This window comes from Engystomops pustulosus, chromosome 1 (genome assembly GCF_040894005.1).
Source record: "Engystomops pustulosus chromosome 1, aEngPut4.maternal, whole genome shotgun sequence".
Taxonomy (NCBI): Eukaryota; Metazoa; Chordata; class Amphibia; order Anura; family Leptodactylidae; genus Engystomops; species Engystomops pustulosus.
Genome location: NC_092411.1, coordinates 140,207,450 through 140,220,464, shown reverse-complemented (window position 1 = coordinate 140,220,464; position 13,015 = coordinate 140,207,450). Strand labels below are relative to the sequence as shown.

The 13,015-nt window shown below is 44.8% G+C and overlaps 1 protein-coding gene across 2 annotated transcripts in view; it reads left to right on the top strand.

Annotated features, from left to right (window-relative positions):
* Positions 1-4,853: 4,853 nt before the first annotated feature.
* The window catches only part of ECPAS (Ecm29 proteasome adaptor and scaffold), a 48,605-nt gene continuing 40,443 nt past the window's right edge, over positions 4,854-13,015 (top strand). For both annotated transcript variants that reach the window (XM_072154728.1, XM_072154724.1), the window contains exons 1-4: positions 4,854-5,003; positions 10,173-10,303; positions 11,814-11,930; positions 12,831-12,949. In XM_072154728.1, coding sequence (XP_072010829.1) covers positions 4,961-5,003; positions 10,173-10,303; positions 11,814-11,930; positions 12,831-12,949 — 410 coding nt within the window. In that variant the 5' untranslated portion in view covers positions 4,854-4,960. The remainder of the gene's footprint in view (positions 5,004-10,172; positions 10,304-11,813; positions 11,931-12,830; positions 12,950-13,015) is intronic.

Sequence of the window (13,015 nt, the reverse complement as noted above, 5' to 3'; positions counted from 1 at the left end):
CTTGCATGAATAGCACATGTCCTTTGGACACACTGCTCTTTCAGTCAGGGTACCAGGTAGGCTTACAAACTTCATTTTCTGGGTATAGGAACTATGCTTTTTTTTAACCTGAAAAGAGTGTGGTGGGCACAATTTATAAAGGTGCTATAGGAATTTTTTATTAGGCTTATTAGTGAATCTGATGACAGGTTCCGGCATTCCTATTGTACGGCACTGAAGTGTCTGCTAGGGTTCCGATAAAGCTAGGAGTTTATTACTGCTAAAAATGGGGTAGCACTAGGAGCTACTTACTTTAGTAACAGGTATGCAACATTAAAATTTAATAAACTTCTCTATTGTGTCCAATCACCTTTCTGTCTAGGACAAATAACCCTTTTCTATTGGAATAACTGTAAAGTACTTGGTGCTGTTTGCATGTGCCTCCTGAAAGTGTTTGGAAGCTACCGATATTTTTGGGTACTCATAGCAGGGGCGTAACTAGGAGAGCTTGCCCCCCCCCCCCCCCCCCTGCACCATAAAAAAAAAAAAAAAAAATTATAGAAATTTGTAAAGACACATTTATACATTTACGCACTCATGTACACACATTTATATTCTATACACACAAAGTTTTAAACTCATACACTCATTTTTATATACTGGTATACACTTACGGTATACGCATTTATAGACCAATACATACAGTATATACAAACTCATACAGAATATACACACAGTATTTACATCCATACATTTATACACACATACTTTATATACACATCAAATTTGCTCACCTACTGTATTAATATAGTGTATATACTAATATATACACTCGCCGTTTATACACATACATGCAGTATAAAACACACTATATACACACATAGAGGGTCATTTATCATATACCGGTGCTCGTGCGCCAGTGTATAACAGCCCTGCCACTGCTGCGGCTCAGCCGGATACTTCAAGAGTCGAGGTCTTGGGCAGGGCCTGGAGTAGAAATAAACACAGCTGGCAAATTTTCACATGTGAAAATCCACTCGATGCAGGGATTGCGCAGGAGCTGGACAGGAATGCCCCGAGCCGCCCCATTCCTCGTTGGCCGCACCCCACTGGCGTGAAAGACGGAATTAAGGAAAATAATTGCAAGTGCTAGCTATAAGCTAGCATTTGTGATCATTTAGGGCTTCTACGCCGCCAATACTGCATATACATACAGAATATATACACATACTGGGCATACATACACAGCAAGTATACACATACACTCACCGGCCACTTTATTAGGTACACCTGTCCAACTGCTCGTTAACACTTAATTTCTAATCAGCCAATCACATGGCGGCAACTAGACATGGTCAAGACAATCTCCTGCAGTTCAAACCGAGCATCAGTATGGGGAAGAAAGGTGATTTGAGTGTCTTTGAACGTGGCATGGTTGTTGGTGCCAGAAGGGCTGGTCTGAGTATTTCAGAAACTGCTGATCTACTGGGATTTTCACGCACAACCATCTCTAGGGTTTACAGAGAATGGTCCGAAAAAGAAAAAACATCCAGTGAGCGGCAGTTCTGTGGGCGGAAATGCCTTGTTGAGGTCAGAGGAGAATGGGCAGACTGGTTCGAGCTGATAGAAAGGCAACAGTAACTCAAATCGCCACCTGTTACAACCAAGGTAGGCAGAAGAGCATCTCTGAACGCACAGTACGTCGAACTTTGAGGCAGATGGGCTACAGCAGCAGAAGACCACACCGGGTGCCACTCCTTTCAGCTAAGAACAGGAAACTGAGGCTACAATTTGCACAAGCTCATCGGAATTGGACAGTAGAAGATTGGAAAAACGTTGCCTGGTCTGATGAGTCTCGATTTCTGCTGCGACAATCGGATGGTAGGGTCAGAATTTGGCGTCAACAACATGAAAGCATGGATCCATCCTGCCTTGTATCAACGGTTCAGGCTGGTGGTGGTGGTGTCATGGTGTGGGGAATATTTTCTTGGCACTCTTTGGGCCCCTTGGTACCAATTGAGCATCGTTGCAACGCCACAGCCTACCTGAGTATTGTTGCTGACCATGTCCATCCCTTTATGACCACAATGAACCCAACATCTGATGGTTACTTTCAGCAGGATAATGCGCCATGTCATAAAGCTGGAATCATCTCAGACTGGTTTCTTGAACATGACAATGAGTTCACTGTACTCAAATGGCCTCCACAGTCACCAAATCTCAATCCAATAGAGCATCTTTGGGATGTGGTGGAACGGGAGATTCGCATCATGGATGTGCAGCCGACAAATCTGCGGCAACTGTGTGATGCCATCTTGTCAATATGGACCAAAATCTCTGAGGAATGCTTCCAGCACCTGGTTAAATCTATGCCACGAAGAATTGAGGCAGTTCTGAAGGCAAAAGGGGGTCCAACCCGTTACTAGCATGGTGTACCTAATAAAGTGGCCGGTGAGTGTATATACATAAACATACACACCAAATATACATATACATATAACTACACAGCAGATATACACATATATACATACACACCATATATACATATACACAACATATATACATGCACACCATATTGACATATATACTATACATGCACACCATATACACATATATACATACATACCATATATACATAAACAAATACCCATAACGTTACTTGATTTTTTTTTGGTCCTGGTGGGCTGGTCTCGCCTTCTTCAACAGCAGCAGGCTGTGTAGTCCAGTGGGAGGGGTGTAACATGCAGTATAGTTTATTCAAAGAAAGGTCCTTAGACCAGTAAAATATAACTTTTATTTCTTGTTATAAAAAAGATCTACAATAGAAATAACAGGTAGTTTTAATATACAGGTACTGTATAAAGGTACTGACATACATTGGTGGTGTGTTTCAACAAGTCACACTAATGTCTTTTTACCCATTTTCTTATATCGGAAAGGTACTGACATACATCGGTGCTGCGATTCAACAAGTTACACATAAGTTAACACATGTATCTCACACCTACAGGGTGCTGTTCAAGTTGTGTGCTTGCAGGCTACTCACCTTTGTGCCCTACTTGACATTAATCTTGTTGGTCTGTTGTCCTATACTAGGATTTGTACACACACTAATATATCACAGGTCTGGTTGTCGCGGCAGTTGGACCCTAGATCTATGATTAGTTCTACACCATATCACCACTGGTTAAAATAAAATTAGCTCAAACAGACCCCCCCCCCTCCTCCCGACATGTTTTGCCACTACATGCCGTCCTCAGGGGGTATCGGGGCTGATCTATATAACTATATCTATCTAATATTGTTTGTTAACATACAGTATATACACATCACATGTGCACACACATTTATAAACATACATACAGCAAATACACATATATGCACAATACCATATACAGACATACAGCATATACTGTATACACATACAGTATATACACACACCATATAATAACAACCCCTTAACGCTCTGCGCCGTAGCTCTACGGCGCAGAGGTGCAGGGATTGTATGAAGAGGGCTCACGGGCTGAGTCCTCTTCATACAGAGGTGGGGGTTGTTGCATATTGCAGCAAACCCCCTCCGCTAATAACCGCGGTCGGTGCTTGCACCGATCGTGGCTACTAACCCGTCCATTGCATTTAAAAGACGGCGGCTCGCGGGCGCTGCCATCTTTATTCCAATCGCCTCGCCCCCGAACGTCATCGGGGGGCGGCGATCGGTTGCCATGGTAGCCTCGGGTCTTCGTTTGACCCTAGGCTTAATGGCTTCTGCAGATTCGTTACAATGAGCCAGTGGCTCATTGTAATGAATGAGCTGCAAAAATGCCATATATTGCAATACAGAAGTATTGCAGTATATGGTAGGAACGATCTCACTATCTAGGGTTAATGTACCCTAGATGGTCTAAGAAATAGTGGGAAAAAAAAGAAAAAAAAAGTTTAAAAAATAAAAAAATGAATAAAATATTAAAAATTAAAATCACCCCCCTTTCGCTAGAACTGATATAAAACATCACAGACACATTAGGTATCGCCGTGTCCCAAAATGCCCGATCTATCAAAATATAAAAACGGTTATGGCCGGCGGTGACCTCCGAGATGGGAAATGGCGCCCAAATGTCCGAAATGCGACTTTTACACCTTTTTACATCACATAAAAAATAGAATAAAAATGATCAAAATGTCGCACAGACTTCAAAATGGTAGCAATGCAAACGTCGGCTCATTTCGCAAAAAATGACACCTCACACAGCTCGTGCGCCAAAGTATGAAAAAGTTATTAGCTGCAGAAGATGGCAAAAAAATTTTTTTCTTTTTTGTACACATTCGTTTAATTTTTGAAAATGTATTAAAACACAATAAAACCAATATCAATTTGGTATCACCGCGATCGCACCGAACCAAAGAATAAAGCTGAGGTGTTATTTGGAGCGCAGAGTGAAAGTCGTAAAAACTGAGCCCTCAAGAACGTGATGCACGTGCTGTTTTTCCACATTTGGAATTTTTTTTCAGCTTCGCAGTACACGGCATGTTAAAATAAATAACATTACGGGAAAGTAAAATTTGTTACGCACATAATAAGCCCTCACACAGGTCTGTACACGTAAAAATGAAAAGGTTATGGATTTTTGAAGGTGGAGAACGAGAAATGAGCGAAAAAACCCCGCGTCCTTAAGGGGTTAATAAGGTCCTTTCCCTATATAGTGACACTGGTCATTATAAGTAGTGGGTCTGTATAGATTCGGTACATTGCAGTATTTGTGTGTCATACAATATCGTTATTAACACACATATATAATTAGAATTCTGACTACTTCATCAGAAATTACAGCCATACTACAACGTACTAACCCATAGGCACAGCCCCGTCCCCAGTATTAGCTGAAGCACGCTCTTCCACCCGGGCACAACAGCTGACAGACACTAATAGTACAGGAGCTGCGGCCGCCCCCTGCCCCGCCCTCTGCGAGCACTACCGGTGAACATGGCCGCTGCTGTGCCTTCAGCTGCTGCTCAGGATGAGCTCAGTAAGTTGGCGCACATTCTCGTGGGCTGAGGGGCGATGGGGCACCGCCGTGACTGGGCATTTGTATAATACCTGTACAGAGTGGGGTATACCTCCGTCGTGGCTTGCGTTGGTAGAGAATGAACCATGGGGGATTCCGCTGCTATGTGTGTGCTGACAAGGAGGAGGGGGCAAGCCCTGCCACTGCTGCTCTATAGTGGCCCTATACATGTGGAGGGCTGGGGACCTGAGGAAGGCGGGCAGTAGTTACTAGGCCTGTGTCCTGCTGTGGTACCCAGGCCTAGCTGCAGGACTTGCATAGTCATAGGCTGGAAGTGAAAGCAAAATCTGGAGCTCTGCACTGGATCACTCCTAGTACAGGGCACTGCCACTGCTCAGCTGTATGCCACACTGTCTGATAACACCAATCTGTACTGGATCACTCCTAGTACAGGGCACTGCCACTGCTCAGCTGTATGCCACACTGTCTGATAACACCAATCTGTACAGGATCACTCCTAGTACAGGGCACTGCCTCTGCTCAGCTGTATGCCACACTGTCTGATAACACCAATCTGTACTGGATCACTCCTAGTACAGGGCACTGCCTCTGCTCAGCTGTATGCCACCCTGTCTGATAACACTGGTCTGTACAGGGCACTGCCTCTGCTCAGCTGTATGCCACCCTGTCTGATAACACTGGTCTGTACAGGGCACTGCCTCTGCTCAGCTGTATGCCACCCTGTCTGATAACACAGGTCTGTACAGGGCACTGCCACTGCTCAGCTGTATGCCACACTGTCTGATAACACTGGTCTGTACAGGGCACTGCCACTGCTCAGCTGTATGACACCCTGTCTGATAACACTGGTCTGTACAGGGCACTGCCACTGCTCAGCTGTATGCCACACTGTCTGATAACACCAATCTGTACTGGATCACTCCTAGTACAGGGCACTGCCTCTGCTCAGCTGTATGCCACCCTGTCTGATAACACTGGTCTGTACAGGGCACTGCCTCTGCTCAGCTGTATGCCACCCTGTCTGATAACACTGGTCTGTACAGGGCACTGCCTCTGCTCAGCTGTATGCCACCCTGTCTGATAACACTGGTCTGTACAGGGCACTGCCTCTGCTCAGCTGTATGCCACCCTGTCTGATAACACAGGTCTGTACAGGGCACTGCCACTGCTCAGCTGTATGCCACACTGTCTGATAACACTGGTCTGTACAGGGCACTGCCTCTGCTCAGCTGTATGCCACCCTGTCTGATAACACTGGTCTGTACAGGGCACTGCCACTGCTCAGCTGTATGACACCCTGTCTGATAACACTGGTCTGTACAGGGCACTGCCACTGCTCAGCTGTATGCCACACTGTCTGATAACACCAATCTGTACTGGATCACTCCTAGTACAGGGCACTGCCACTGCTCAGCTGTATGCCACACTGTCTGATAACACCAATCTGTACAGGATCACTCCTAGTACAGGGCACTGCCTCTGCTCAGCTGTATGCCACACTGTCTGATAACACCAATCTGTACTGGATCACTCCTAGTACAGGGCACTGCCTCTGCTCAGCTGTATGCCACCCTGTCTGATAACACTGGTCTGTACAGGGCACTGCCTCTGCTCAGCTGTATGCCACCCTGTCTTATAACACAGGTCTGTACAGGGCACTGCCACTGCTCAGCTGTATGCCACACTGTCTGATAACACTGGTCTGTACAGGGCACTGCCACTGCTCAGCTGTATGACACCCTGTCTGATAACACTGGTCTGTACAGGGCACTGCCACTGCTCAGCTGTATGCCACACTGTCTGATAACACCAATCTGTACTGGATCACTCCTAGTACAGGGCACTGCCTCTGCTCAGCTGTATGCCACCCTGTCTGATAACACAGGTCTGTACAGGGCACTGCCACTGCTCAGCTGTATGCCACCCTGTCTGATAACACTGGTCTGTACAGGGCACTGCCTCTGCTCAGCTGTATGCCACCCTGTCTGATAACACTGGTCTGTACAGGGCACTGCCACTGCTCAGCTGTATGACACCCTGTCTGATAACACTGGTCTGTACAGGGCACTGCCACTGCTCAGCTGTATGCCACACTGTCTGATAACACCAATCTGTACTGGATCACTCCTAGTACAGGGCACTGCCACTGCTCAGCTGTATGCCACACTGTCTGATAACACCAATCTGTACAGGATCACTCCTAGTACAGGGCACTGCCTCTGCTCAGCTGTATGCCACACTGTCTGATAACACCAATCTGTACTGGATCACTCCTAGTACAGGGCACTGCCTCTGCTCAGCTGTATGCCACCCTGTCTGATAACACTGGTCTGTACAGGGCACTGCCTCTGCTCAGCTGTATGCCACCCTGTCTGATAACACTGGTCTGTACAGGGCACTGCCTCTGCTCAGCTGTATGCCACCCTGTCTGATAACACAGGTCTGTACAGGGCACTGCCACTGCTCAGCTGTATGCCACACTGTCTGATAACACTGGTCTGTACAGGGCACTGCCACTGCTCAGCTGTATGACACCCTGTCTGATAACACTGGTCTGTACAGGGCACTGCCACTGCTCAGCTGTATGCCACACTGTCTGATAACACCAATCTGTACTGGATCACTCCTAGTACAGGGCACTGCCTCTGCTCAGCTGTATGCCACCCTGTCTGATAACACTGGTCTGTACAGGGCACTGCCTCTGCTCAGCTGTATGCCACCCTGTCTGATAACACTGGTCTGTACAGGGCACTGCCTCTGCTCAGCTGTATGCCACCCTGTCTGATAACACTGGTCTGTACAGGGCACTGCCTCTGCTCAGCTGTATGCCACCCTGTCTGATAACACAGGTCTGTACAGGGCACTGCCACTGCTCAGCTGTATGCCACACTGTCTGATAACACTGGTCTGTACAGGGCACTGCCTCTGCTCAGCTGTATGCCACCCTGTCTGATAACACTGGTCTGTACAGGGCACTGCCTCTGCTCAGCTGTATGCCACCCTGTCTGATAACACTGGTCTGTACAGGGCACTGCCACTGCTCAGCTGTATGACACCCTGTCTGATAACACTGGTCTGTACAGGGCACTGCCACTGCTCAGCTGTATGCCACACTGTCTGATAACACCAATCTGTACAGGATCACTCCTAGTACAGGGCACTGCCTCTGCTCAGCTGTATGCCACACTGTCTGATAACACCAATCTGTACAGGATCACTTCTAGTACAGGACTCTGCCTCTGCTCAGCTGTATGCCACTCTGTCTGATAATACTGATCTGTACTGGATCACTCCTAGTACAGGGCACTGCCACTTCTCAGCTGTATGCCACCCTGTCTGATAACACTGGTCTGTACAGGGCATTGCCACTGCTCAGCTGAATGCCACCCTGTCTTATAACACCAATCTGTACTGGATCACTCCTAGTAGAGGGCACTGCCACTGCTCAGCTTCATTCCACTCTGTCTGATGACACTGCTCTGCAATTGATCTTTCTTAGTACAGGGCTCTGCCACTGATCAGCAGAATGCCACCCTGTCAGAACCCTATGCTAGGAGAGATCCAGTGCAGAGCAGCATTATATGCCACTGCTCAGCAGTATGCCACCCTGTCAGATAACACTGCTCTGTTCTGGATCACTCCTAGTACAGGGCACTGCCACTGGTCAACAGTATGCTACCCTGTCTGATAACACTGCTCTGTACTGGATCACACCTAGAACAGGGTACTAACACCGCTCAGCTGTATGCCACCCTGTCTGATATCACTGAGCTGGAGCTAGTGACTGCACACACTGCTATGTACTGCATCACACCTGGTACAGGGCTGTGCCACTGCTCAGCTGTATACCACCATGTATGATACATGTGATTGCAGTCAGTTCAATGTAAACCCCTTATGATAATAAAATACTATATTATGATTATACCCTGAATAGCATTGTTACCGTGTATTAAGGCATGCACCATTTAATGGCTATTCTACAGAATATCCATATGTGTAAAAAGTCTGTGTACATGACTTGGGTCCTCCGGTTTCCTCCCACACTCCAAAACATAGTGGTAGGTTGATTAGATTGTGAGCCCCATTGGGGACAGGGACTGATTTGGCGATTCTGTGCAGCGCTGCATAATCTGTGTGCTATATAAATAAAGGAATATTATTATTCATATATTGGTTTTACTTCTCAGTGAATGAGCTGCTGCAATCTGTTGTTGTTGATGAGCAAATCAGATTGCACAGATCAGGTGTGCCCCACAAGATAAAATGCAGTTGACACGCAATATGGAATTTCAATATACTCTGTGGGCATGTCTTCCCTGAGGATGCATTTAATCAAACTGCTGGGCCAATCCACTGGAAAATCAACCATGAAGTCCAAGTTCACACATGAAGTTTCAAAAAAATTTTTTAAATGACAAGGCTCCATCCCCAATTGCACATTGAGTCAACATTGTGTTTCCTGAGCATTTAGCCCGCAGGATTCTCATTGTGAGATTGAAACATTTAAAAATGCATTAGGAACTAGTGAAAGCGGCCTAGCAAACAGGTCAACTGAATGCGCATGTGCACGGAAAGTCAGTAGTTTTAGATTTAGGTTTCTCAGTGACATGTAGATACAACCATTACAATGTCAGCATTTGCTCTCCAAGAACTTAGCTCTTGGATACATTGTTGTATATTGATATTTGCTACAATTTTTTACATGTGTTTGTAAACAAATGCATAAAATAATGAAAACAATCCTGAAAATGTTGATTATATAGGGAACTGCAAGGCCAGCTGCATGAACCTCAGACATTTTGAGTTTAAAGGGGTTTTCTGACGAACACATGTTAGGCCCTATCCACATGTGATTAAACCCCTTTAAGGGCATATTCATTTGAGTTTCCGTGGGTGCTGTACTTTTTACTGCCCCCCTCCACTCCTTTATTTTAATGGACTGTGGGACCGATCCATTACGGTGTAGAACATGTCATAGAACTGTTTTTCACAGGTCACTCATATATTATAGTGTCAGGATTATTGTGGGGGGTGGGGATTAGCATATGTCCACACAGGTTTGGTGCAATATAGATTTTCAATCCGAATTTGTTGTATTCAGTGGGGCAGACGTGTTTAATATTATTTTTTGCCTTCTTAATTTAGTGAAAATTATTTTCTTAACAGATCAGCTTGAACGTGTGTTTTTACGCCTTGGCCATGCAGAGACAGATGAGCAACTGCAGAATATCATTTCCAAGTTCTTGCCTCCTGTTCTTCTTAAACTGTCTAGTGCTCAAGAAGGAGTACGCAAGAAGGTAAATGTTTTGTAAAACGCATGTTGTACTAACACAAGAATGTGCAAGAAAGACTTAGAAGACAGTCTACCACCAGATTATCGGTGGTTGACTGTCTTATAACGGATGCTCGTTGCCTTTATGGGATGATGAAAACATCTCCGTTGTAATTCAGGGTGCCCGAAGTCCAAAGAAATTAAAATTTTTAAAATATGTAAATGTGCTCAGGCTTACGTCACCTAAGCGCTTCATGGTTCCTCCACTCCTTAATTATGCATGTCCCCTGGTTCATTAATATTCACCCCCTCCGTCCGCTGGTTTGAGAACAGACAGCCGGTGATGTTATCTTTAAATCTCACCCATGCAAGAGAACTTTTTCCTCACACAGCCCACGGCTTACCAGTGCGGCTGCGCATGGGAGAAGTTCTTAAGTGAAACAGAAGGTGTGAGTATTGGGGCTTGTGTAACTATGGAGCAGAGGAGCCATGAGGCAGTCCCAGTGCATTGATCAAAAAGTGTTGACTGCACGGGGACTGAGCCAGACAGTTGCACTGCAAAAAATAGGGCAGGTCCTGTTTTGGACCTAATTAGCAACGTGGATGCTCAGCTCTCCTCCCGACCGTGTGTTCAGCCCGAGTGTGCACATAGATGTGTGTATATACGTTTAAAGGAAATCGACCACTTCGGAAACGTAAAAAAACCTATTAATACTCACCTCCGCTCCTCTTCACCTTGATCCTGGCACTGTCCATTGTGAGTCCTGAAACACCAGGATCACCTACAAAACCAAGTTATAATTAGCAGCACTGAGAACAGGAACAAGATGTCCAGCACTTCAGGTTGCTAATTATGAACAACTCTGCATCTCCCTCTCCCATGCTGGGAGCATAGGAGAGCGAGGCGACGTCACACGAGAGGCGTGGTAGAGGGAGGTTGGGAGGGCGTGCATAATTAGCAGCCTGGAGTGTCAGACATGTTGTCCCAACGCTCTGTGCTGCAAATTATACGTTTGTTTTCTAGGAGATCCCTGCGTGTAAAGACTAGTGGAGGACAGCACTGGGATGAAGGTGAAAAGGAGCAGAGGGGAGTATTAATAGGTTTTTTTATGTTTCCGAAGTGGTTGATTTCTTTTAATGAGTTAGTACCCTTGGCTCTCTGAACTGTACCTCTCCATTCTTCTCTTAGAAGGGAGCTGTAGCTTCTATTATAACTTAGCTTATATTTGGACACTCCAGCGGGCCAAAACCTTGAACACTGGAAAACACTTATCCTATAATTTCAGTGCAATGTGTTTTGTAGCTTGGGAAACAATACACTTTGGTATGTTTGAGCTGTTCTACCTATGACCAGTATAGCTTTTCCAGTAACTTTGAGGCACTAAAGCTGCTGCCCAATTGTTTTCTACAGGTATGAAAAAGGAGCCTGAAAGCAAGCTGTACACCACTTGCCACCCATTTATAAACTTTTATTATTGTGAATGTGTTTTACTTGACTTTGAAAAAGTCAATCTTCTTCTTCTTCATATTTCTAGGTCATGGAGTTACTTGTTCACTTGAACAAAAGAATAAAGAGTCGGTCCAAAATACAATTGCCAGTGGAGACCCTTTTAGTCCAGTACCAAGACCCTGCTGCTGTCTCTTTCGTTACGGTATGCACATAAAAAAAAATAAAATTGCTTTTACAGACCGTCCCCAACTTAAGAACACCCAACTAAGAGATGACCCCAGGTTAAAACAGACTTGTGGATCCTGATAATTTTCTGTAACTCAGCTCCGGGCTGCAATGATCAAATTTAAGAGTTGTCAAAGTTGTCTACAGTGAAGTTTTATTGTTAATACTTGTTCCCATGACAACCCAGAAATTTTGAAAATTGAGACAAAAAAAAATTAGTTTGAAATTACAAAATATACATGCTCTGAGTTACTTACAAATGCAACATAGGGACAAACCTACATAATCGATTGTTATAACCCACGGACTGACTGTGTCAGAGAAATTAAAAGGATTTCTGCCACACAATAGACTTTGAGGTTGTTTTTCAAAGTTTAATTATGCGCTGAAGATTGGGGATAACATTTTGATTAGTTGGGGACCCCAATCGACCACAAGAATAAGTGTAACACACACACACCATAATTGATGGATCAGCGAATTGAGAAAGCATCCTGCCATTGCCAGGGAAGACAATTAAACATGGGACAAGCCCTTTAGGGTACTTGCCACTTCTGTCATATGAGTTTCAATATAATTTTATTGTCCCCTTGAACCAATGACTCTGGCACATACTTTCTTATAAGTCTACATATTGTTGATCGTCTGTTAATCCACTTATACATGTTTGTATAAATTGACAGTAGGTTGTTTCACCTAGTCAATAATGTATTTCTTAACACAGCTTGATGTCAGCTCTGATTTGATTTGATACATCCCAGCTTTTAACAAGTTCTCTATTCATACATACATTTCTTTAACATATATCTAATTGTAGAATTTCTGAATATGTTGTAGCTTTTGAAGGCCAACAAATGTTGCACTTAACTACTTTCAGAACTTTACTATAATCTACATAAAAATGGGATACCCCCGTCTGCCACTGGAAAAACAGTGTGAGCTAGCACCAAGTCTGCTAACCGCTATGGAAGGCAAACCTCAGCCTCAGCAAGACAGGTAATGCAGATTTTATGTTATACATTTATTATCATATTCTTTCAGTTTATATGTGAAAGCTTGTCT